The sequence below is a fragment of the Sodiomyces alcalophilus genome (genome assembly GCF_042370955.1).
Source record: "Sodiomyces alcalophilus JCM 7366 unplaced genomic scaffold ACRALscaffold_2, whole genome shotgun sequence".
Classification (NCBI taxonomy): Eukaryota; Fungi; Ascomycota; class Sordariomycetes; order Glomerellales; family Plectosphaerellaceae; genus Sodiomyces; species Sodiomyces alcalophilus.
In genome coordinates this window covers 797,943-824,783 of record NW_027263533.1, presented here as the reverse complement: position 1 = coordinate 824,783, position 26,841 = coordinate 797,943, and the positions used below count along the sequence as shown (strand labels likewise).

At 39.6% G+C, this 26,841-nt stretch overlaps 1 protein-coding gene across 1 annotated transcript; it reads right to left on the bottom strand.

Moving 5' to 3' along the window:
• Nucleotides 1-25,485: 25,485 nt before the first annotated feature.
• On the bottom strand, nt 25,486-26,312 carry ACRALDRAFT_206777 (uncharacterized protein; the record flags this gene model as incomplete). The annotated part of the gene is made up of 4 exons (XM_071022112.1): nt 25,486-25,565; nt 25,639-25,811; nt 26,178-26,224; nt 26,252-26,312. Coding segments are annotated over 4 exons (361 nt in total), but the record flags the coding sequence as incomplete, so codon positions are not given.
• Nucleotides 26,313-26,841: the final 529 nt, after the last annotated feature.

Here is a 26,841-nt window from a genome sequence, read left to right as displayed (position 1 = left end):
TTGGAGATCTGTGCATTGGTCTGGGCATGCAAGATGCTCCGAACACGTCTGCAATCCTGTCGCGAGCCAGTGGTGGTTACAGATCACCAAGCAAGAACTCAACTAACTGAGCTTTGAGCTAAAACTAGGTACCTGTATGATCTACCAATCATACCGCATCTACCTAGGTACTTGATGCTAAGGCTTGAGTACCTAACCGGGCCGGGGGGGGGTCTGGACAGTCTAGCCTTATAATGACTGTCGCTAATATAATAACCTCATAATGTTATGGTTCGTAATTATATTAACATACTATGGATACCATTAAAAAGCCTATTTACTAACAAGGGCTAAAACCATATCGTAATGGTCAGGTACATTACGGCAGCTATTCTGAACGGTGAAATATATAGTAACTAATAAAAAACGGTGACTCGAAGATATACACTATTATACACCTTCGGGTATCAGATTTATTATTATAGGCCTACTAAATAACTAATAGTATACTTTACACTAACCTATCCATGAAATATATACTTATATACTATAATATATAAGTTAATCTCTATTATACTAGTCAGTCACTTACTTCTATTAGTATAGCTAAGCAGATAGTATAATAACACTAATAGTGGATTTAGCCCCTTATCCTAATCATTCATAGTAGCTATATCTAGTATAATATAGCAATACGTATTTTACTATAGCAAATCCATTACCCGATCTATTTTAGGTTATCCTGTCTACCCGGATATCAGAACTTCTCGTTATCGGAATCGACTTTTTTCTTTAGATATATATTCATATCAGATAGCCAGTCTGGTTTTATAATAAACGACTCTTCGGCTATAATAATAATAGACTATCTTATATCCGTAAAATCACTAAGACTTCCTTTATAAACTTTTATCGAGTCGGAAGTTATATCGGGCGTTTAGATAGGAGGCGTTATATTCCGCGATATATAGTACTAATCGCGGAGTTAACGCACCTATTATCTTATACGGAACTATCAGAAATACTCGCTATATCTAATATTTTTAATATCCAGGTTTATATAAAATTTATCCCTAATCTCCCGCCGAATCTTAGCCGATTCTTCTATAGCTTAGAACTCCTTTAATTCGTGGGAATTAAGACTAGGGGGACAAGCCAGAGTAGCAGCCTTATAGTAAATAATAGATTTAAATAGGTTAATCTATCGGTAAGAATTATCCTTATTATTTAGTCCTGGATCTAAATCTGGGATTATAGAGGGGAATCGCTATCTATTAGATAAAGAATAGGATCTTTTATCTTTTCCGTCCTCTCGGGCCTTTATTAAAATCCTTAAGTTATAAGGGGCGGGTGCGTTAACCCTTTATATAGGTATAAAGTAAGGTAGGTAGGTAGGAATTAATATAATCTATATATTATATAGGTTAGTATTCGACCTGATTTCCTGGTCTAGGAGGCTTAGTTTCTTACCTAGTAAAAACGTGAATCTAAAGATCTCGAGATACGGATAGCGGTGTTAGGAACTTTATAAAATTAGAGGTTAATACTTAACTTAACCGCCTATCTACGAAAATATAGATCTTATCTTAGTAAAAAGAAAATCTAGTAACCTAGGAATTTATAAAATTAAGGTAAATCGGAATCTAAACTTAATATTAGGTATAATTACGCGGCGTGAAATCTTTATTATTCTCCTAACCCCATTATATAACCACCGATTCTATCCTAATATAACTACCCTTAGCTTCTATCTCCTAGAACCCAGTAATATTCTTTTTTTAAGATATTATATTTTAGACTCCTATCCCTATTTCCTTCTCTAAGATAGCGCCCCTTCGCTATATCCTTTAAGCTATAATTATTTTACTAGATATATCGCTAGTAATATTCCTATTATCCGCCTCCTTAAGATCGCCTTAATAGTATTATCCCCTAAATATCCCCCCCCTTTTCTTATTTCTCACGAGCCTAAGCCTAGCTAGTACCTATAATTCTATTTACTAACCGTCCTCTTTAGTAGCTTATATCTCCTAGGCTAGCTAAGTATCCTCCTTACTCGCCTCCTTAACTTACCCTGTCTTATTAGTCGGTTCGGCTACCTTATTATCCTTTTAGTAAAATCCAGCGCCGCTACTCTTCGACTTCCTTATACGGGTATTTCCGGTATAGCTTATCTTAGAGGACTTAATAGCCTGGTTTATAATAGCAGTTTTCTTTATCTATTTACGAATCTTAGCCTTTAGTTCGTATACTCTAAAAGTCTTAGCCAGAGTATCTAGATTATCGTCCTGTTTCTGTTTCTAAGAACCAGCTTAGTTAGGATCATAGCCTCTCTTATTACTACGTTCCTTAAGTTTTATAATAGTTATAATAAGATCTTTCTTAGGGCGTGTAGCCCCGTTAATAGTAGTAAAACCAAGGTATATAGCGGACTAACGCTAATCCTTTACTATAGCTACTCGTTCTAGGATTAGAACAGGGATATTCTTACTATCCTACACGATAATCTTATACTACCACTTATCTAGTAGATTTCTTATATACGTGAGAAAAAGGGCCTTATTCTAATAGACTAAGAGGGCCCTAAGAAAATACCCTTTATAGAGCGTTTTATTATTATCTTTCTTTAGGGTATCGAAGAATAGGCGGTATAGGAGCTACTACGACTTAGGCATACTAGTATCCGTTATAATGGTTCTTACTAACTTCTAAAATAAGTTATATCTAGATCTTATCCGAGGTAATTATTAGTAATATTCGGCAAGTTATCTAAGGCGGCCCTCGGGAAATTATAAGAATATAGTAATAAATAGTAAGAAATAGTAAGAAATAGTAAGAAACTCTAGGTATAGCTAGATATAGCTTACCTAGAGATTAAATATTTTAAATTTCGAACTAGCGTTACTTACTGGATATTAGAGTAAAGCTTATAGGATAGGTAATATAAGGAGAGCTTTAAGAGGAGTAAGAGTCTAGAAGAGAACTGGACTTAGAGAGGTGGTAGGATAGAAGGTAGGAGTAACTACCTTTCCTTTTTATCTTTATTTTCTATATAGTTATAATATAAAGATATTAGGTTATTACCTAGATATCCTATAATATTATTATCTATCTTTACTTTTAGGTAAGAATTAGTGAAAATCGAGGTTAAGACTTAGCTACTTAGTGTATTAACTAGATAATGCTTATATAGTAGTAAGATAAAGATATAAAACCAGTTTACTTTATTCCTATTTATAGTCCCGTAAACTTAAATATATAGTAATGCCTAATCTCGGAACCCTACGTATATCGTGGCCTTTTCCCACCGTGATAGCTATAACCTAAATAATTATATCCTATATATATACCCTAGTCTTAGTCTCTTAAACGCCTAAAAACATTTCCCGACCCGGCTTATCTTCCTAACTAAGAGTAGTATTATCCTCGTTATTATTATCTCCTAGCTTTATAGAATTAACCCTAATCCTCTAGAAAAAAACCTTATTCGGCTTTAATACGTTATTATTATTATCGGTAATAGAGATTTCGGTGATCTTATATTTCCGAGTCTCAGGCCGTCTAGGCCTATCCACGATCTCCTTAATAACAGAAATTCGGTACTTACGCTAGCGCTTAGCTATACCTATATCGGTAAATCTTTCTAATACCTAGCCACGATTATATTTCTTCCCGCTAATAGGTCGGTTAGCCTTAATTTACTCCTCCTAGATTAAATAGGTCTAAGCTACACGGTATAGCTCGTAATAAATAATAGTATACTAGGCCCTAACCCTATCTAATAACCAAGAGATATTAATCTAATCCTTTATCTATATAAATATAGCTTCAAACTAGTTAAGGCTATACTGCTATATAAGACTATATTATAGTATTTCCGAGGAGGACTTAAATTTATCTGGCTCTTTCTTTTTTAACGTCTTTATATACTCCTATAATAAGATATTAGTACCTAGGTAAAGTAAAGGGGGATAATAGGAAATATAATATATAATTAGGTTAGTGATAGAGCGGCTTTTCTAAGTGTTAATATTATCTTTGAATCTCTTCTCTGCCAGGGCAAGAGTCTAAAGTCCAGTCTCGCCTCTACCCGTGAAGCTCTTAAAATACCACTCGATATAGAGGTGTATTGCTTGCTTACCGAAGTATATAAGGAATAGTTTTCTTATAGCCCGCTCGAAGGCCTTAAAATATCCTCGTAACTCTTTATACTACTCCCCTTTAGTCTTCGTGATATATACCCGCTTATTATTAGGCCTTACTACTATAGCTAAGAGATTACTATCCTTAGGCTTAGTGAAATGTTAGTAGAAGACGTATATAATAGGACGGGACTATTAGTATATTAGGTACTCACTATATTCCTATCGAACTAACGGTTAAAGCTATTATTATCTAGAATACTACTATTCTTATCTTAGAATAGGTTATCTATATCCACGTTAATAGTATTCCCGTTATCCCCTTATAGGGTGGTGGTGTCTCTCTACGAGTTAGGAATAACTAAATCCTGTGTAGCGGTAGCTATAGTATCGACTAATACGGCTAAGATAGTGAAGTTAAAGCTATAGAGAAATAAGAATATAGACAGAATAAAATAGGTATAGCCGCTCGAAGTTAAAGTTTAGGATATACTAGCGTGAAACGATATCGAACCAGGTAGAATAACAGAGTGTGGATTTTAGAGGGGTTAGAGGAAAGGAAAAAGGGGGTAGATATGCTATCAGGCAGTTATGCTATCAGGCGCCTAGTTATACTATTATAAGTTCCAGATATCAGGGGAAGGTTCGACCGGGGATATATACCGGTATATATTACTAAGTTATATAACACTTACTAAGTTTTAATACGTTAGGTAAATATTATATTATTAATTTAATATCTCTGATTTAATATCTTTTTCGGCGTCTTTTTTTATAATTAGGCGTGATAATACCGCGGTTTCCTCTGGTATCGCTAGACCGTTAAGGTCGTCGGCCTGCCCCCTATAATATTAATTATTCGAATATCCCGGATATACCGGATATTAACGACCTTAAACTCCCTTGATCGCTATTAAATTCCCCTCCTCCACGCTATGCTATAGAACGGTTACCGCCTATACCGCCCGAATATTTATCCTTAAACGATAGAGTCGTCTCCTAGCTAAATAAGTAAGCTGCTATAAGTTTAAGCGATACCGTCGGTAAATTCGAGACGGGCCCGGATAACGATAATATAATAGATATTAACGGCGCCGGCGATACTAGTTCTAGAACTCTTCTAGATAAGAGAAATATTAGCGTAGATGCCCTGGAAACAGTCTAATACGTATAGGATACTATCGAGATAGATCTTATCTAAGATAACCCAGACTCTAAGTCTATATTAGAGCCAGAGCAGGAAAATACACCCGAAGTATCCACTATAGTTTCTATAGTGCCCGCTAATATTAAAGACGACTTTAATAATAATACCGATAATTATTATTTTACCGGTAATAGTGATTCAGATTTATAGGAACGCAGTATTCCTCTATAAGAGTCCGTTATAGTTAATAATAAGATATATAACTCCGGGTCTTTCTAATATATACTACCACCTAATCCTACCGAGGAAGTACGCTATAATACTAAACCTTTCACGATATCCTTAATAGCGTTTAAGTTTTCTGTTTTCCTTATAAAGGTTAATCTATCCAGGTCGGTATAGTCAGCTCTATATAAAATACTACAAACTTTACCGGCTAAAGAGCTACGTTAACTGCTAAAAGAGAAGGACGGGCTTCTATATGCTTTCCGGACTTAAGTTCCTTAATATATAGTTCGGAAGATATCGGTAAAGCTTAACTCTCGAAAGCTACCTTCGCGTGCCTAGATTATCGAAGAGGTTATATCGTTCGATATTAAATACTACCTTAAGATATTTCTAAGTTCTCCGATCCTTTCCTTTTTTTACTATTCCGGCCTTACTAGGCTAAATTACCCTAACGCGACTAATAATAAGTCCGAGATATAGGATGCCTGTGTTTAGGGCGAATCTCTTAGGATAATATCTAGGCGTTTTCTCTATTTTACCGACGGCTCCCCTATTTTCCCCTTAGATTTTGTCCGGTATAGATATCTTTTACTATACTGCGCTGGTGATCCTATAACTTATAGCTACTATCTGGGTCGTGTGGTTTAGTGCGGCCTGGATTATTCCAGGGGCTCGTAAGCACTAACTGAGGCAGTGATTATTTATCTAGTATACCTAAGAAATAGTCTGTATTCGTTTATATCTATATCGATAGCGGCGGCGGCAGATTTATTCCTATCACTACGTTTTCCCTTTTATATCCTGGATCTCCTACTATAAGAGCTAATCCTTACCGAGAACTATAAAATTACCCTCCCCGCTTCTTAGCTACTAAAGAGGGTCGACGTCTTCCTTTAGTACACCTTTAATCTAATAGATTAAGATACTTACTATATCCCGAATACGTGCCGGTATATTATCCGGTATCTACTAGATATAGATAATGAAATCCCCTTATAGCGGGCTTTAATAATTTTAAATCCTTACCGGGGCGAACTCGAGTTATCGATATACGGGCGAAGCTGGTTTATTAAGCGATTCGATAGCCAGGATATAATCTCCTTACCTTAGAAACTTTTTAGTGACGAATTTAGGCTTTATAGAAATATATACCGCTTTATTCTCGGTATTTACGGACTGCCTGCTTTTCTTCCCGAGTATATAGGCTTAAGGAGATTAAGCGTTTTCCTGATTACCCTAGCGCCGTTTAGATCCGATTATACATAGATCTTCTCGAGCCTTATATAACTAGGTTACCTCGATAAAGGTTATAACCTTATAATTCGTGGAATAAGGAAATTTATTTATACTTTCCCCCTATACTTCCTAGGAGATATAAAGTAGTAGTAAGAGATATCTGGTGTCACGGGTTGACCCCTCGAAAGTGTAGTTCCGGCATAAGGCCGGAACCGCTAATCAGCACGTAGATCCGATACTCGGACCTCGCGCTGCCCTTACCGCGGAATCGCATAAACCTAGTAAATCCTGTACCTCTCTATAGACCTTTTCCTTTCCTTTTCCTTAATTCTAGCTAATATAATTATTCGGCCTTACTTAGTGCGATTAACCTATAACCAGCCGCTTATATAGCTAGAATTTAGCGAACCCCACGCGCTGCGTTAGTATAGAGCCAGATACGAACGCGCTATTAGGCGGCGGAGGTCCTATAAACCCCGCTAAGCTGGCTAAGTGGACGGATAGAAGGATCCCCGAAGCTATTAATATAACGCTTAGTCCCTTATAGGAATAGATAGCTTAATAACGAGAGTTACTTTAACGACTTATAAACGGCCTCGCGAATATCCAGGCCCTATAGTAACCTACCCTTAACCTCGCGCCCCCCTTAGAGGGAGCCCCTATAAACACGCTTACTAAGTCGGTAGCAGGTCCCCTAACCCCGGCGACCTCTGCTCCCCCCTAGATTATAGTCCTATAGGAACTAAATAAACCACGCCCGCCGCGTACTAAGCCCCTGCTATACCCCGCGAAGTTTAGCGGAAAAAAAACGAACAGAGTACGCTACCTAGTCGTAGTAAATACGCGATAAGCTCCTACTAGATAAGCACTTATTTAATAACCGAGCCGAAATATAGTATTATATTAACTTATACTTAGAAGGGAGTGCCTAATAAGTGGTATTAGCCTTCTACGCCGCTAGGGGGCCGGGAGGTACCCGCGACCTAGAGTTATTCCTTACCTACCTAGATTATATATATAAGGACCAGAACGAATAGCCTCGCACGGCCCTCGCGCTATGTTCCCTTAAATAATATAAGGAGTAAACCTTTTTATAGTTCCTACTAAAATTCGAAAAATAGATCGCCTAAACAGGTAGTAGCGAGTAGGTAGACTTAGCGAAGATCACCTTCCTAAAGGGAGCCCTAAGCCAGAAGCTATATAGCGCCCTAGTTACCGCGAAGTTACCCCACGACTATATAAGCTAGGTTATTAAGGTATAGAGTATCGCCTAGAAGCTAGAAGGACTACGCCTAACTAGCCGGAATACTTATATACCGAACCGAACCCGGAACTAAGAGACCGACGCTAACGGAGATATCGTGATAGGCGGGATTAATTAGGTCCGGCCCGATACGATTATAGACTAACCTCGCGATAACTAGGAGTGCTAGGGTTATAGGAAAAAGGGATATATTCGTATAAACTATAAGTCCCGGGATAAGGGTAAGGCTAAGGGCGCCCGCGTAGCGAAGGTATAGGCCGAGGATAGCGATATCGCCGCGAGTTTAGACGGTTCGGATAATAAAGAGTTAGAAAAAGAATAGCTTTAATATAAAAACAGGTATTAGAGCCGATAGCCGCTCTACGGCGGGAGTAGGAGGCGTTTAAATACCTAGCTAGCGGCGACTTAGCTTTAATATTAACGCGAGTAAATAAAAGATATATATATACTCTTATAGATATAGGTTATAACTACTACGCTACTATAAATAAACGCTTTACCTAAAGACTTTAGTTACTATTAGTTAATAAAAGGAGACGACTACTAAAAGGATTCTCGGATATATCTAAGCCGGCTATTAGCGCCGGGATCGCCGCGTTTAAGCTTAAGATTAGCGGCTATATATAACGAGTCTTCGCCTATATAGTAGAAGGACTAGATTAGGATATATTCCTAGGAAAACCATAGCTAGAATATAACGATATTACGTATTACGCGAAGAACTATAGGTTATACTATAAAGTCGCTAATATTAACCTGCGATTAGTAGGCGAGGAGGAACTAGCTAACGTATAAGCTATCCGCGAAGTAAGGCTAATCTCGGGATCGGTGTTTATGGCCACGATATAATAAATAAGAAAAGGATTAAGGGGAAAAGAAAAAGACGAGTTTAATACCTTAATCCGGGCTATTAGTATACGGGATATCGATAAGGCCCTCCGTAAAAAGGAACTAGTAGACCCTCGGGACTATATCCCTACGAATATACTATAAGAGTTTAGCGACCTCTTCGCGCCTAATAAGGCTAACGATTTACCCCCTTACTAACTAGGCGTTAACCACGAAATCACCCTAAAGTAAGGTCCTAATAGGCTTAAGCCGACCCTGCTATAGGGGCCCCTTTACGGTATATCCAGGGAAGAGTTACTAGTACTCCGAAAGACGCTTAATAACCTAATAGATAAGGGGTTTATACGGGCTAGTAGCTTAGCGGCTACCGCGCCGGTCTTATTCGTAAAGAAGCTAGGGGGCGGTCTACGCTTTTACTATAATTATAAAGCCCTAAACGCGATTACCTAGCGGGATCGCTACCCCCTCCCCCTAATTACTAAGACCCTATATAACCTAGCTAGCGCTAAGTAGTTTATAAAGCTCGATATAGTCGCCGCCTTTTATAAAATCCGTATAGCTCCCGGGTATAAAAGCAAAACGGCCTTTAGAATACGCTTTAGTCTCTTTAAGTGGCTAGTATATCCCTTTGGACTAAGCGGCGCCCCCGCTACCTTCTAACGCTATATTAACTAGACCTTATAGGAGTTCCTTAACGACTTTATCACGGCCTATATCGACGATATCCTAATCTACTCGAGTAGATCTTATAAGGACTATAAGGCGAAGGTCCGGCTAGTACTACGTAGGCTTATAAACGCCAGCCTAAATCTAAACCCGGCTAAGTATAAGTTTAGCGTAATAATAATAAAATACCTAGGCTTTATCGTTATAGTGGGTAAAGGAGTATCCTACGACCCTAAGAAATTAAAGGCTATCCGCGACTAGGAGGCCCCTACCTCCGTAAAGGGAGTACGAAGCTTCTTAGGATTCGCGAACTATTACCGGATATTTATCTACGACTTTATAGGTATCACGGCCCCCCTTATAGTATTAATAAAAAAGGACCGACTCTTTAGGTAGGGGACCGAAGAAGACGCTACCTTTAAGGAACTAAAACGACTCTTCTAGATAGAGCCCGTCCTATAGTTATAGAACCCGGACCGTAAGACTATATTAGAAACCGACTACTCGGGCTATACGCTAAGTGGTATCCTATCCTAGGTGGATAAGCTAGGACGTTACTGCGTGGTCGTATATTACTCGTATAAGCTTACCCCGGCGGAGTATAACTACCCTATCCACGATAAGGAGATACTAGTAATTATAAGCTATATACTCGCCTAGAAAGCAGAGCTAACTAGCTACGAGTAATTTATAATACTATCGGACTATAAGGCCCTTAAGTACTTTATAACTAAACGGTCTCTTACCGAAAGGTAAAGCCGCTAGGCTAGCGAATTAGCTTAGTTTAACTTTATACTAGAGTACCGGCGAGGTACTAAGAACTTTATAGCGGATACGCTCTCCTATCGCGAATAGGACACCCCGAAGGATAGCTTAGATAACCGGGAATAAGGGCGGGTAATCTAATTAATACCCGATTCCGCGATCCTAAAAACGATTCCTAAGCCGATAATACGGAAGATATCCGTTAAGCGTGTATTCGAAGTAAATAAAGACCTTTAACGACTTTAGGATAAGATTATAGTAACCGACCCCTAGTATTAAGGAGTCCTCGCTATAATCACTACGAGAGCTTATAGTTTTAACCCCTCCCTTAGGCTACGATTATAGATCGCGGAATATTCCCTTAACCCCGCGGGATATATAACCTTCTAGAATCGTCTCTAGGTTCTAAGCTCCGGGGAGGACTCGCTACTAAGGGGACGCTTAGTATAAGCGATCCACGACTCTACTATCGGCGGCTACCCGGGTAAGGAGAATATAATCGCTATAGTAGCCTAATAGTTCTTCTAGCCCGGTATAAATAAGGATATACGGAAGTTTATCCGTAACTATAATCCGTATAACGGAGGTAATTAATAGCGGAATATAAAACACGGGCTACTAAAACCACTACCCGTGCTAAAGCGAATTCGTAGCCACCTTATAATAGACTTTATAACGGACCTACTACCTATAAGTAAGGTTAGGGCGAGGTTCCTATAGGTAATTATAGATAGGCTAACGAAGTTAGTAATATTAAAAGCGATAGAAATAATAAAAGCAGAGGCCTACGTAGAACGCTTTCTAAACTATTATTTTAGGTTCTATAGTATACCCCTCTTAATCGTTAACGACTAAGGTTCGAACTAGACTAGGAGGTTCTAGCGATACTTCTATAAACTTATAAGGATTAAGTAGCGACTTAGCACGGCTTACTACCCCTAGACCGATAAAGGGCCCGAGAGGTTAAACTAAGATATTTAAGCCTACCTCTATACCTTTATATACTATTCCTAGGATAACTAGGGTCGCCTATTACCCGCCGCGTAGTTATCGCTTAATAGTAGGAAGAGCTTAATAACCTAACTAAGCCCTTTCTTCTTAGAACACGGGTTCCACGTCGACCCTATCTAAATCCACGACCCGACGCCCCTATACCCGAAAAAAGCCGCCGCTTATAACCTACTAAGTCGCTTATAAGGTGCTATAGAGTTTATATAAGTAGCTATAGCCTTAAAGTAATTATAGGATAAGGAATCCGTGAATAGATAGCGACTCCCGGCGGAGCGCTTTAAAATAAGAGACCTCGCGTAGCTCTTTATAGCTAACTACTCCACGCCCAGGCCCTTAAAGAAGCTAAGCTAGCTATACTAAAAGTATAGAGTAATAAAAGTGATTAACTCCCACGTTATAAAGCTAAATATACCCCTCGGGGATATACCCCCGTTTCTATATCGATATCCTAAAGCGAGCTAGCCGCGACCCCCTCCCTAGATAGGTTATAACCGACCCCTAACCCGAACTAATTAGGGATATACTTTATAGCGATAAAGAGTAGGAGGTAAAAAGTATCTTATACGTATAGAATAAACGGCGAGGTCACGGCGTACTACGCAAAGTGTTAGTATAATAAGCGGGATACGCGAAACCTACTTAGGAACCGTTAAATACTATACAGAATACTAAGGCGTTAGATAATTTCGAAGCGGAATATAGCCCCGCGGATAAGAATAATAGGCCTTTATAGGATTATATTATAAGGAATACGCGAAGATAAAGAGACCCTAATATAAGGAGGGCATAACCTATAGTCGTAAGTTAATTAAAGGGGGGGAATTCACCGGCCCCCCTACCGGTTTCTAAGGAGATAGATAATACCTCCGTAAAGGACTTTAATTAGCGACATTATCGCCTAGGCCCTTTTAGCTACTATTATTACTATTACCGGTAGCAGGACCGCTATCTCCCTAGAGGGCGGCGAGGATACCCTCTAGGAGGCGCGTTATCGCTACGCCCTATAAACGAACCTCGTAGCGGAGGGCCGCCACCTCGCGGCGGAGACCCTTACCGTTATTAACGGAGGCGGGGGCGGAGTTAGCGGGGGCGATAGCGGGAGCTACCTTAGATAGGGAGGCGTAGTAGTTACTACGAGCTAACTCAAAGGCTTTACGGAGCTAGACTAGAGTTAGTAGCGACCTTAAAGAAGACGCGGGAATACTTATATTATCGTTATCTGGATTATTATGTATAGCGCGACCCGCCTTAGCTATAGGGCGGATAAACGGGGCGGTAGCGGGAGGGAGCTAAGAAGGTTAGTCGCGACTATTTAGCCTATAGATTATAAAGGACTTACTAGGCGGTATATATAAGATCCTATAGCGTATTCGTAGTACTTAGGGTTTTTATAGGGTATACCGGGCCCGGATTAGTTATAACACGTTTAGTTAAATTTTATCTTAGTGCCCGCGATACGATTAGCGTAGGGGCGGTAAAAGTTGTTACGATAATAACCGGGAGGGTAGGCCGGGCCGCGCTATCGCTTATTAGGCATAGCAGGCTACCGGAGAGTTAGTAGGACCCTTATAGCGAAGTATAGACTCCCGTCGTATACCTCTTTATTACCGGGACGCTTACCGGTATTCGCTATCTTAGCGATAGCCTTTTCGGCCACTTCCTTAACGGAGGGGGAGGGGGGGGCGGCGGAGGGAGAGGGGGCGGCGACGTTACTAGCGGCCAGGACCTTTTTAACAGTGCCCTCGCGGGTATAATAAGCGCTATAGCGGGGGGCGGATATCTAGACACACTCTATTAGCCGCGACCTAACCGGATCGGGATAAGGACTTGTCGGGAGACTTATAATAGTTAATTAAATAATCGAAAGACGGAAAATTATTAGATTAATAAAAAAGAAAAAAAAAACTATAAGGATAAAGCGACTACGCCGAGAGTTAGCGAGGAATAATACGGCCCTTAGCACGGAATAGGCGATAGAGCTTACTACTAAAACAACGTTATAGGCTTATAGGAAAAAGAATTAACTACGAATAAAAAACCGGGCGAAGCCACGCTTATACTACGATATCGGACTATAGAATACGATAAAAGCCTATAAAGCTATTTATTATAATAGTTTATAAATAAAGAAAAAGGAGTAACCGGGCGTTTTTAATATAAAGAGTAAGCGCTCGGCGCGATATAGAACGCTAGCGACTTAGGAGCGAAGTCGCCGCGAACGCCGCGACTCGAACGTATCTAACGTAAAGGAGGATATACGCCTCCCTCGCGACGCGTTTAAGCAAAAAATAGACTCGGCGCTTAGTTATTACGGCCCCGGAGGGGGGAGGAGGGGGGTAATATCACGGGTTAACCCCTCGAAAGTATAGTTCCGGTATAAGGCCGGAACCGCTAATTAGCATGTAGATCCGACGCTCGGACCTCGCGCTACCCTTACCGCGGAATCGTATAAACCTAGTAAATCCTGCACCTCTTTATAGACCTTTTCCTTTCCTTTTCCTTAATTCTAGCTAATACAATTATTCGGCCTTACTTAGTGCGATTAACCTATAACTAGCCGCTTATATCTGGTTACTTATCCTGGCGGGCAAATAAACTATACCGTAAGTATCTAATATCCGATAAGTCCCGTTAAGATCTTAACTTCGATATCACTAAAAACGGCCACTACTTTTATTATATATAAGCAGTTCGTGAAAAAGCAGAAGCGGAATAAGTTATAAAAAAGAGATTAACCCTAAAGTTAGTTAGTCTTCTTAAAGACGATAAGCTGCTTAGGTTAATATATTCCTTTTCTCCTATACTAGACCCTTACTATACCCGTGTTCCTGATACCGCTTACTCGGAGTTTATAAGCCTTATTAAATATACCTATAGGATTTTAATCGATTATATTATTCTTCCGAAGTTTCACGAGGACTTTATCCGAGCTTTCTAATATATTCCTCTACCACTAGGCTTCTAAAGGATCCAGTCCCCTCTTATATATATAGATTTCTGGCGTATAATAGAGGCGAGCATAGTATCGATTCTAATACCCGTGGTTTTAAGGTATTAGTTAAATATTTAACGTATATCTCCTGGTTTTACGGAGGCTATTCGTTCCGAAGCTCTTGATTTCCTTAGAAGTGTAAATATTCACGATAATATAACCATTACCGATTTTATTATTATAGCGCTCTGGAATATTACTTGCTCTAACCTTTAGGTTATAGGACGCTATCCACCATAAGTTTCTAAATAGGATTTCACTAATATTATTAAGAGAGGTCGAAAATTAATTTAGTTACTCTTTTAGTTAGTAGTAAGATATATCTATAGTCGTTCGGGGTAAAAGCGATAGGCGGGGCGAAAGACTTAAGGCCTTACCTAATCTACCCTCTAATCTATAAATAATTCGGGCCTTTATTATAGTATAATAAGCCTTTAAGGAACGGATAGTATATGTTTACCTATACTTAACCTATACCTAGATAGGTATGCTTTATATACTAATATTATAATACGGTAATATTATAGATAGCGTAATATTACGAATAGGAATAGCCGATAATATATCGTAAGTTAGTGGAGTAACTAGAATATCTAATTTCACTATGCTAAAGGATAAAGTAATTGATATCTAAAGACTGCTAGCGTTATCTAAAGCATTTACTTACTATAGGATAAAAGGCCTTCCGAATATCCATATCGGGCTATATCTCTAGGAAGTGTAGAAGCAGTATGGCTTTTATCGTCGAGTTTTTACCTTCCTCGGAGAAGATAAGTATAAGGAATATAAGAATAATATTATAAAGATAAACCACCGAAACGCAGCCTCGATTCTTATATATTAAGAACGTCTACGAAAAATAACCCTATTTAGCCTATCCGGATTATTCGAGTTTAACTATCTAAGAGTATATTCCGCTTTTATATATTTCCGAACTAAGTGTACCACGCTTATATCTAGGATTAAAAATAAGATATATATCGGTATTATCGACGAAGAGGAGAATAATATATATATACCTATATTCGATATTATAGAAGACCTATCGTATATTAGGCCTTAGTGTTTTAGTGGTCTTTAGTATAAGATAGTACGAAGTTAGATATACCCTTTTCTTTCGATAATTTTCCCGAGTTAATAAGCAGATTTAAGTAAGTTTAATTTACTATTATCTTAAGTATACTAGGAGGACTATAATCTTAGTAATCTTATATATAGAAGTCGCGATACCCTAAGATAGTTCTTAAAGATTAGCTTTATAATAAGAGACCGATAGGTTTATTGCTTTTCGGTGAATAACTTTATACGTATCCGAGACTAGTAACTAGTACGTATTAATGGTATATTTATATATAAATTCACTACTATTTTCCGGGTTTTCTTTATTATTATAGCCATGACTAGCCCTATAATATAAGATTTAATCCTATAATACCCGATCTATACTCTTATAAAGGAAAAGATTATTATCGGCTTACCCGTATTATAGGAAAGTCAGGAGTGGGTTATATAAAGAGTAGATAAAACGCTTTTATACTGCCCCTACGATATATATATTGTTTAGCTAGAAAATGCTATTATATCGCCCTGGATTTCGATTATTAAAGCTCCCTGGATATTTATTTATACGCTTATCGTGGAATTTAGCTTACTAGAGCTTAGATTATTTTAGATCCGTGAAATTTACGCCTAGACTACCTACCTTAATTATAACGTTACTATAAATCTATAACGAAAGGAAAGTCCGTAGACTTCAGTCAAGGAAAAGATATCACGGAAAAGGCTCGATAGCTTAGTATCGCAGAGTAATCGCAGTATATTCGTCAACCAAGCGCTGACTTCAAACCAAGACTTTAACTTAAGGGATTAAACTGATCCCTTAACGTACGCATAGAGATAGGTTCGGATCGGTGGTCCGTGCGCGGCCATCGGTCCGACTATATACCGACGGGTCTATGATTATCTCGTTATACTGCCCCCCCCTTAATAAGTCTAGTCCCGTAGACTTATATTATCGTGATACCTTTAATTACGCGTTTATCGCGATTAATTATCTCTATCTAGTTCTATACGAGCCCTTATTAAAAACCCGTAGGAAAAAAGAGTAGCCGCTCCTTTTATTTACCTATTCGTCGGCGTTCCATCGCCGACTATATACCTCGTGATTTATCCGAATATTGCTATAGAAACTCCGCGATGCTTATTGTTATTGCCTATAGTTATCTAACCTTTCGCGGATAATATGCCTAGCCTTAGGTAACCGTTCGGCGATAGTATATAGTACCGTCACGTAATTCTCCTCGTAGTAATTCCAACCTTCCTTCTATAACCATCTTCTATTATTATTATAATCGCCGATCGTATAGCGATTATTTCGTTTATCTTAATTCTATTATTATTAATATCATCACCGCCAATCCATTGCCGTTATATCGTCGGTTAATTTATAAGTCGTTATAGCTCTCTAAGAGCTTTAATATAATACCGATAACGGATAGGAGTCTATTATTAGGGACGAAGCTCCCTATTTATTTTATATATCCCGGCTAGACGCTTATATTAGCGTCGATTACTTCGATAAGGCCGGTAATAGTACCGGCGCTAGCCGTTATATCGCCTACGCCCGCGGCTACTAGTAATACGTCGCTATAGGTTCGCCGATCCTTCGGCGTTTTCCCTTATACTAATTAGTTATTAGATTCCGGATTTCCTGCTAGGCGCTGCTTAGTTACTATAAAATAGTAGTAAGCGCGTTTATATAATAGATAATAACCTAATACCGATAGCTCGGCGCCGCGCCTATAAGCGTATCTCTAAGGCCTATAAGTGGTTCCGCGTAATCATAGACCGCGGTAAGAAGAAGCTCGCCGCTAAGGATATAAGTTCTTCTTCCGGTCGCCGATTATTCGGCTATATTCCTAATAGTTAGTAGTCGTAGATACTAGTTTTAGATAAGATCTTATCCTTACGTTCTATAATAACGGTTAACTTTATACACCGTCTTAGTCGTATTAATAACGCCGAAGCGTCGGCGTTATTAGACTAAACCCGCCCGCCCTATAAGGGTAACCTCCGCGATATTAAGTTGCTTATTTCTTTTATTAAGGATTTAGCGATAAACGGTTACTACCTATTCGATTATAAGGATCGCCTCTAAGGTCTTAAGGCGTTTTTATCTTTAGATAGACTCGCCGACCTCTTAGCGGCCGTTAATAATCCTCGATATCCCGCCTTAGCTTATCGTTTCGCCGGCCGCTTAGCGGCTACTCGCCACGATCACGCCTCTATTAATAGCGATAATCCTTTTACTAATAGTTCTAATAAGGCTATCACGCCTATTCCTTATCCCACTACGACTTATCCTCGCTATCCTACTCACTAACTATCTACCGCTTTATCGGCTACCCCGGCGCCCCCTAGAGACGCCGAGTACACGCCGCCTATCTTTACGTCCTCTAATAAGGAAGACGTCCCTTATCGTCGTATTCGCACGCCCTATTATTATATACCCTCCCCCTCGCCGGCCCCCGCTAATAACAATAATACCGCCGATAACGTCGTTAATAAAACCGATTTCTATAGTTTTAGTAACTAATAATTCCTTTTTTATTCGCCGTGTAATCGCCGGTAATAATCGCCCGAAATAGCGTTAAACTTTATTCTAATAGTTTAGGATTTTGTTTTAGGACTAGTCGGGGTTTAGCCCTATTTATTTAGTCACTATAAAAGAAAGGTTATTATAACCTGTAATTAAGTTCTTACTTATATCCGACGACCCTTTAGCGCCTTATACTATCTCGTAGTTATCCTACTTTTTATATATATATTTTTTATGCTTTTAGTACCTTTTCCGGATCCCTAGAGCGTTTCCTAGGTAGTCCTTTAGTTCCTAGGTATTATACTTTACCGGCTAGCCTGCCTACTTTATAAGATAAAACGTTTTCCCTTATTCTTCTTTATAACTAACGATATCTTCTACCTCCTATTTATCTTACTCCTCCTCTAAAAGCGGGAGATCCTTCGCCGATAGCTCTATAGCTACTCGGTCTTTCCACGGCTCTAATAAGGATACCGGGAATATATCGTGTATCCTTATATACTACGCAGGAAAGCGAACCCTATACGCCTACTCGCCGATCCTCTTAGTTACTTATACCCGAATATATCGCGGTACTAGCTTTAACCCTTACCGGAATCGGAAGTTCTTTATAGATAGTCTAATAATATCGCCTACCTTATACTACTACGGTTAGTAGCGCTTATTATAGTGCCGAGCCTAGTGCTTAGTAGCGCGCGCCTAGTATTCGCGGACCTTCCGCTAAACCTCCGCTAGTTTCTTAATACGTTCTTAAACGCCCTATACCCGGGTATTATCCCTAGGTCGAATATATTCTATTATATATAGGTAGTACCCGTATAACGCTTTATATAGTAAGATACTAAGCGAGGAGTGCTTACTATTATTATAGGCGAACCCTGCTTCTAATAACTAAATAGGCCACTACGTTATCGCGTTACTAGTAATTATTCGTAGGTACTTAATTAGGAACTAATATATTCGTTCCGTCTAACTATCCGTTTATAGGTAGTATACGGTAGATAATCGCTAAGCGTTCGCCCGCTTATAATAAAACTCCGTCTAAAACTAACTAGTAAATAGCTTATCCCGGTCTATTACTATACCCTCTAGGCTACCGAATCGGCACTTAATTTCCCTATATAATAGCGCCGCTAGCTAGGATGCTATTAAATCCTTCCGCGTAGGGATAAATAAAGCATACTTTATATACTAGTTAACGATTACTAGGATAGCGTTATATATTTACCCGTCTACCCCTTTTATAGGCGGCAGACCCGTAATAAAATCTATACTAATCTCTTAGAACGGATATATAGGTAATAGCAGCGTTTATAGCTAACCGTATAGCTTATATCGCGGCACCTATACTCCTTAACACGCCGAATATACGGCGATATAATCGCGAATATCCGCCGCTAAGTCTATTTAGTAGAACTTTCTTAAAATCAGCTTAAGCGTCTTATTCGCTCCTATATACCCGGCTCTAGGGTTATTATAGTGCTATCGCAGGACCTCCGCCCTTAGGGCGCCCTATATAGGTAGTACTAACTATCCCTTAAATAATAGTATATCCTTATCTCTAAAAGAGTACCCCGCTCTCTTTCTGGTCCCTCGGCGAATATTCTTAATTAAGGATATATAATCCGGGTTAATAATCTATAGCCCTCTAACTAGATCTTCTAGTTCCTCGCTAATAGTATACCGACTTACTATTTCGTTCCTAGCTAGCTCTCTAGCTATAGAATATAGGATATACTAATCCGGTATTATAATAACCCTAGCCTTAGCCTTAGGTATCGGCGATATCTTATCGGCGACCCTTTACTAGATAGTCGCCCTATAACCCATGTCTTATATTTAAGAGCGGGTAATAGTAGCGATAATAACACGCCGGGTGCTGTTAGTAGGACGCAGGGGTTATAGCCCTTTTCCGTCCTTATCTCTTAAGCTAGGCAGGGCCCCCTCTTATAGAGTCTATGCCCGCTTATATTTACTAGGCCTATATTCGGGTAGCGTTACCCGAGCGGCTTAAACGTATACGATCTTTACCGCGTTACTTATTAAGGTAAGGTGGATACTCGTAATCCGTTAGCGAACGCTTATTAAGAGGTCGCTAACTAGTCATAACCTTTATAATAGGGTAAAAAGCATATTATCGTATAGCGTCTTATCTACTATATAATCCGGCCGTCTTAATAGGCTATCTGCCGGGTTCGTCTTACCCGGATAGTATTAAACCTTAAAGTCGAATAATAATAATTAGTATACCTATTTAGTAAGCCTTCCGCGAAGGTTCCGCGCCGGCGCGTTTAGCACGCCCTTAAGCGCCTAATAGTCCGTTAGCACCGTAAACGCCTATCCCGTGCCTTTAAGATAGTGGCGCTAATACTTAAGGCTCTTTATTATAGCTAATAGCTCCTACTATCCCTATACCCTATTATTACTCTGTTTCGGAAAGCTTCCGCGAAAAATAGGCGACCGGTCGCTATCTAGTCTTATACTTCTAGCTTAGAATCCCGGAAATAACCTTATTCGAGGCGTCTATCTTAACCCTTATATCCAGTATTAGATTCTAGTACTATAGAATAGTCGCCGACCCGAAGGCGACTTTTAGTAGCTTAAACGCCCGCTTAGCGTTATCCGGGAACTTAAAAGGTCCCTTTTTCTTACCCGCTTAACTGCCTTTTAGCAGCGCGGTTAACGGCGTTATAACCCGGGAGTACCCCTTAATAAACCTTTTATAGAAGTTAATAAAACCGAGGAAGACTTAGATATCCCGGAACGACTTAGGCGCCGGCTACTTAGTAACCGCTTATACACGTTCCGGGTCTATCACGATACCTTCGCGGGTTACTATAAACCCTAAGAAGTCTACCCGGTTATAGTAAAATTCGTACTTTAATAGCTTTGCGTATAGCTAGGCCCTATAAAGCCGATCCAAGACCTTCTTTAGGTCCTTTATATACTATTCCCTTAATATAGAATATATAAGGATATTATCTAGGTAAGCGATATAATATATATCTAGTAGACCGGCGAGTGCTCGGTGAATATACGCCTAGAAGGTAGCCGGAGTATTCGTTAGCCCGAATAGCATAACCGTATACTTATAATAGCCGTATCGCGTTTTAAACGCCGTCTTCTAGCGGTCCTCCTTCTTAATCCGGATCCTATAATAGGTATCTCGGATATCCACCTTAGAAAAGTACTTCGCCCCGGCAAGCCTATTTAATAGCTTACCGACCAGGGGTAGAGGGTACCTATTCTTAATTATTATAGCGTTTAACCCTCGATAATCGATATAGAGTTATAAGCTACTATCTTTCTTAGGCACGAATAGCACTAATAAGCCTATAAGGCTTATCGACTATTAAATACGACCGCTCGCTATCCTTTCGGCGATATACTTTTTTAGCTCCTCTAGCTAGGCTCGAGATAAGGGATATAACGGCCCGAATAGCGGTTCCTTCCTGTTTTATAAGTTAATCGTGTATTCGGCGTCCTTTAGTAAGGGTGGCTCCTTTATAGCCTACTCCGAAAACATATCCTAATAGTTAGCGATTTCTAGCGGCAGTTTAACGATTAGTCCGTATATTACCTTATCGTTATCTATAAACGGAATAGTTATATCCGGCGTCCCTAGTATAATAGCAGTAGCGGCAGCGATATATATAATATACGCCTTTACTCGTTTTTCGATAACCTTATAAGCCTATAGCTCGGGGTCTATAATTAAGATTAGCCTATAAACGAATATTTAGCGAGCCGTATTAATTATAATACCTTCCTAACCTATACTATTATTCGAAAGCAGTAATTATCCGGTACCCTTAGGTCGATCCGTATACAGGAAGACCCTTTTTAATAGGCATAGCCGTCCCTCTGCGTCTAGCAGATAAAAAGCTAGGCCGTACGCTCCGTAAACCCTCGCCGGGCTACTATTAAAGCCTTTAATCTCCGGAGTCTCGACCTCTAAGAGCGGTTTTAACCCTAGGCGTTCCACTAACGCCGGGCTAATAATATCTACCTGCGTATAGGTATCTAAGTCTACGCTAAACTTAACCTCCTTTCCGTAACGGATTATTATCGCTATAAATCTCGCCACCTTACTAACTACGATTACTAGCCGGTTATCGGGTATAGGTTCGGCCTCCCCGTCTACGCCGACTCGTTTCCCGATAAATAGAGTTCTTTAACCCGAATATCGTTATCGAGGTTATTATATATAGTATATATATTATTAACGCGGGCGCGACTCTTCGCCGCCCTGTTATTAGCTATTATCCGCCGTTCCTTATTACTATAATAGTCCTTAAAACGGTAACCCTTTTTACCGTAGCTATAGCACTCGCCTATAAAGGCACGCGTGCTAGGCTACGCTTATAAAGGCTCTAGGCCCGAGCCTAATGCCTTTTAACCTATTAGGGGCGCCCCCTTCGAGTCCGTCTTACCTGGCTTAGCGGGTATACGCCGACTAATCGCCGGAGTGCTTACCCGGCTTAAACGACTATCCGAACGCTAAAAGTTCGATAAGGTCCTTTTACGGCCGGTATCCGACCGCTTACTATTCGCCTTCTCGATAAGGCTTGTATCCTAGAATAGCTACGCCTCTTAAGCTAGCGTCACGGCCTTATCCAGTTTAGTCTTCTACTCTCGTATCTTATCCTTAATACGCAGGGGTAGCCGACTAAAATAATCGTAGGCACGCTCTTCGCTTCCGCTTATCTCCTGGCCTAATAGCCTATATAGGTTATCCTACTATTCGAATAGCTTTATCGGCGTTATATCGCCGGTTATTCGTAGCTTATAAAGTTCCTTACGGTAATAGTACCGTTATATATCCCGGGATAAATACTCTCGCCGAATAAACGCCGTAAAGTTATTCTAATTCGGGTTAGTGATCTTCCGGGGCGTGGTGCCTTTAGGATATCTAAAAGGTATATTCGAGCTTTATTAAAGCCTATTCGATCTACTATAGTACTAGGGCACTAGGTCTAAACTAATTCCTAGCCTTAATCGCTACTAACTAGTTATTAATTTCTATAACCGTGGATAACTCTTTAATTAGCTTATAATTATATACCGGCGGTTTTTCGTAATCACGCCGGGGCGCTAGTCGTTTAGCGAGCTTCTCTATAATTACTCGGTTAATCTCGTTTTATTACTAGAGATATTACGAAAATATCGTAATTAACGCCTTTTACGTCGACGTTAAGGGGCCAGCGACGGATCGCTAATCGGCCTACGAACCACTATCTTTAGGACCGAGCGTAACCGGTATATCCGTTAACCCCTTATTATTATCCGGTCCCTGCTCGGGCACCGTTATTATTAGTTACGGTATAACGGGCGCCTACTCGGCATCCGTCTTATTAGATCCCCCTAGGGGGATGCTCGTTCCTTAAGTCCTTCTTAGTAGTATCTTCGGCCTAACTACCTTAAAGGTATAGAAGTTAAAGAATTATAATAAAAGGAAAGTCCGTAGACTTTAGTTAAGGAAAAGATATCACGGAAAAGGCTCGATAGCTTAGTATCGCAGAGTGATCGTAGTATATTCGTTAACTAAGCGCTGACTTTAAACCAAGACTTTAACTTAAGGGATTAAACTGATCCCTTAACGTACGTACAGAGATAGGTTCGGATCGGTGGTCCGTGCGCGGCCATCGGTCCGACTATATGCCGACGGGTCTACGATCATCTTATTATAAAATCTGGCTTGCTTTTTCCCCTTTCTACCTATAATCTAACTTTCCTAGTAAAAAAAATAAGTTAGCCTCTTTAATCTCTTTATACTACTAGATATACTCTGGATTATCTTTCTACTATTTAATTTTATTATACTAGCTTCTTCTAATAAACGCTATAGTAAAGCTAGGTTATTACTTAAGTGCGTTAGTAGGTTAGCCACCCTCTAATAGTGTTATAATAGCTTCTAGGTTTTTATTACCGGCTACCGCTAGAGTGTGTTAGTAGACCTCTGGTCTTCTAATAGTGTCTTACTGGCTTTTATATCTTAATGGCTTTATTCGGGATTTTTACTACCTACTTACCGGCTACCGCTAAAGTGCGTTAGTAGACTTCTGGTCTTCTAATAGTGTCTTACTGGCTCCTAGACTAATCTATATTTATTTTACCGTATCTATATAATATTACTAGGGTTATTATACCGCTCGAGTATATTAGTGGACTTATCCACTAATAGGGTCTTGCTGGCTCCCCGTAACGCCTGTTTCGATTATATAATCGGTGAAATATATACGTATAGCTAACTAACGATAGCTTTAAGTTTATTCTATAAGCAGTAAAAAACTAAAAGCCGAGTATCGACCGCGGTACGGTATATTATTAATCCTTATTACCTGGATACTCTTTTTTATTACTCTAGGATTCTAGTATATCGATTAATTTTCACTATTCCTTACCGCGCTTAACGATACTAAGCCTAGAACTTTTACTATATAATATAGCGAGAGATTTAAAATAGTTGCCCGATAAAAGATAGTGCGAAGGTTAGTTCCCTGTTTTACCTATACTTACTAATTTATATATATATCCTTAACAGTTTAAGATACCTTATTCTGTTTTATATTATGGCCTAGTAAATAATAAAAGTATATAAGTTCCTTAACCCTTTCCTAGAAGTTATTATAATATTATTTAGCTAATACTAGGCGATTATATCTAGGTACTAACTATAATATAAGTAGTAGCCCGATATTCTCCTGGGTAACTACCTATCCTATTCTTCTTATACCTATCGCTCCACGGTATACGTCCTGTTAGTAGGTACGTAAAGGATCCTACGATTAAGTCACTAAGAGATATAAATTCACTAACTTTGAATTAAGTAGGATTCCCGATTTACGTTATTTAAGGTAAGGCGATATATTATTAAGCCCGACCGCTCTAACTTTTATAAACTATTATAACTTAATAATAACGTGTAAGAAAGCTATAATAGAGAGATAGATAGTAAAGAGATAGATAGTGACGGGATAGAATGATTTTGATATTTAGTTCGAGGTCTAGAATTCACTAAGTATTATATTAATAACGATATATAGTATATCCGCCTAGATACCTGTATAGGTATACTAGTGCTATACGGCACCTAATCGTAGTAAAATACCTATTAGTAATTATTTTTTTAAAAGTATAGCTAAGATCGATATTATAACCTTTATTAGTTATAATAATATTAATAATATCTATTATTTTGGATAGGATAAACCTGCTAGACGTTATAACCTATTAGATAGAATAAAGATCCTGAATAGGCTGTTTTTATAAATAGTCGAGTCTTAGTGGTTAGGCTAAGGCTATGTTTATAAAATTAAGGGTAATAGGATAATAATATAGATATCCTAAATATTAATATTAATATAGGATAGACTATCCGGTTATTTTATTATCTAAGTATAAACGCTAACTAATCTGGTCACCGTCTAGCACTTCCTATACTAACTATAGGGATAGGAGCAATATTATAAGGTTCGAGTTATTCCGACTGTACCACTTGGTTATTCCGACTGTAGTTCAGATATAGACCCTTCGTAACCACGGTCGCAAACCACTTCGACGTCTTTTTTTATTAATTTGATTGCTCGGACTTAATTAACGGATAGCTTATTCGTTCGATCGAGCGAGTAGCAGCAGTAGCAGTAACTCCTTTGTCTTCGACTCTTCGTCTTCGTCTTCGTCTTCGTCTTCCACGTCCACACCCACGCCCACGCGACCGCGGCTATCTTATTCTTACTTTATATAACGAGGTAACGGAACGTGCTGCCTGTATCTGTAGATTGACGACGTAGATTGACGACGTAGATTGACGACGTAGATTGACGACGTAGATTGACGACGTAGATTGACGACGTAGATTGACGACGTAGATTAACGACGTAGATTGACGATATAGATTGATGAGGAAGATTGGTAGCAAGATTACGAAGGGTCTAGGTCTGAACTACAGTCGGAATAACCAAGTGGTACAGTCGGAATAACTCGAACCTATTATAATATAGTAAAGGCCTAAAATAGTAAGCAGCTTAGACACCCTGGATCCTGGTTATAATAGTGTCGATATATTATAGTGCGTAATATGACCAGGGTTGATATGCTAGGGTTAGGCTAAACAAGACACTGTCCACGACCCCCCCTAACCCGGGTAGGTACCCTATCGTGAAAGGACATAGTCCTGTTGGTTGACTTTAGGAATATATAGGGAAACCGGCGCCAAGTCCTTACCTACCTAGGTACCTAGGTAGCTCAAAGTTCAGTTATTAGGTAGGTACATAATTACTTCGTAGTTGAGTTCTTACGGTACATATACGTTGTAGCATGGCGCGGCAAGTTGGAGACGAAACGTCTCCGACGATGTACACGTGTAGTGCACAGTACGAAGTACTTACTGTAGAAGTAGCTCGTAAAGTACTTCGTACTTCGTTCTTCGCCATTCCACTTTCCCAAACCTCTCTCGAAATCTCGACTTGCTTCTCTTTATGATTCTTCCATCTCTCTTCGATACACCAACCCAATTCTCCGCAATCTGCCCCGTTCTTCAACCACGACAGCTTGGCTTAGCTTTACTTATTAGCAGCAGTTGGCCTCTCAGCTCGGTTCGAACCGCGACGATCCACCTGGCCATCTTGGCGTCCCATCCACTCGACACGTCGATCTGGTCGACGTTCCACCATAATCGCGACCGACCTCCATCCAACCTCCTCATAGCCGGATCCGTCAAAGACAGACACTACCACACTACGCCCTATCGACGATTATACGTACCTCTGTACCGCATTGTCCTATCGATTCACGCCACCCACCCAGCTACAGAAGCGCGCCTGTGTACCTCAAAACCACTATTCGTACATGACGACGTGACCTTGGACAACCTCGACCTCCATCTCATACACCCCTTCTACGTTGGCTCTCTTTTCCTCCGGACGAAACCAATTGAGTCCGAGTTTCTGAGCATAAGAGGAA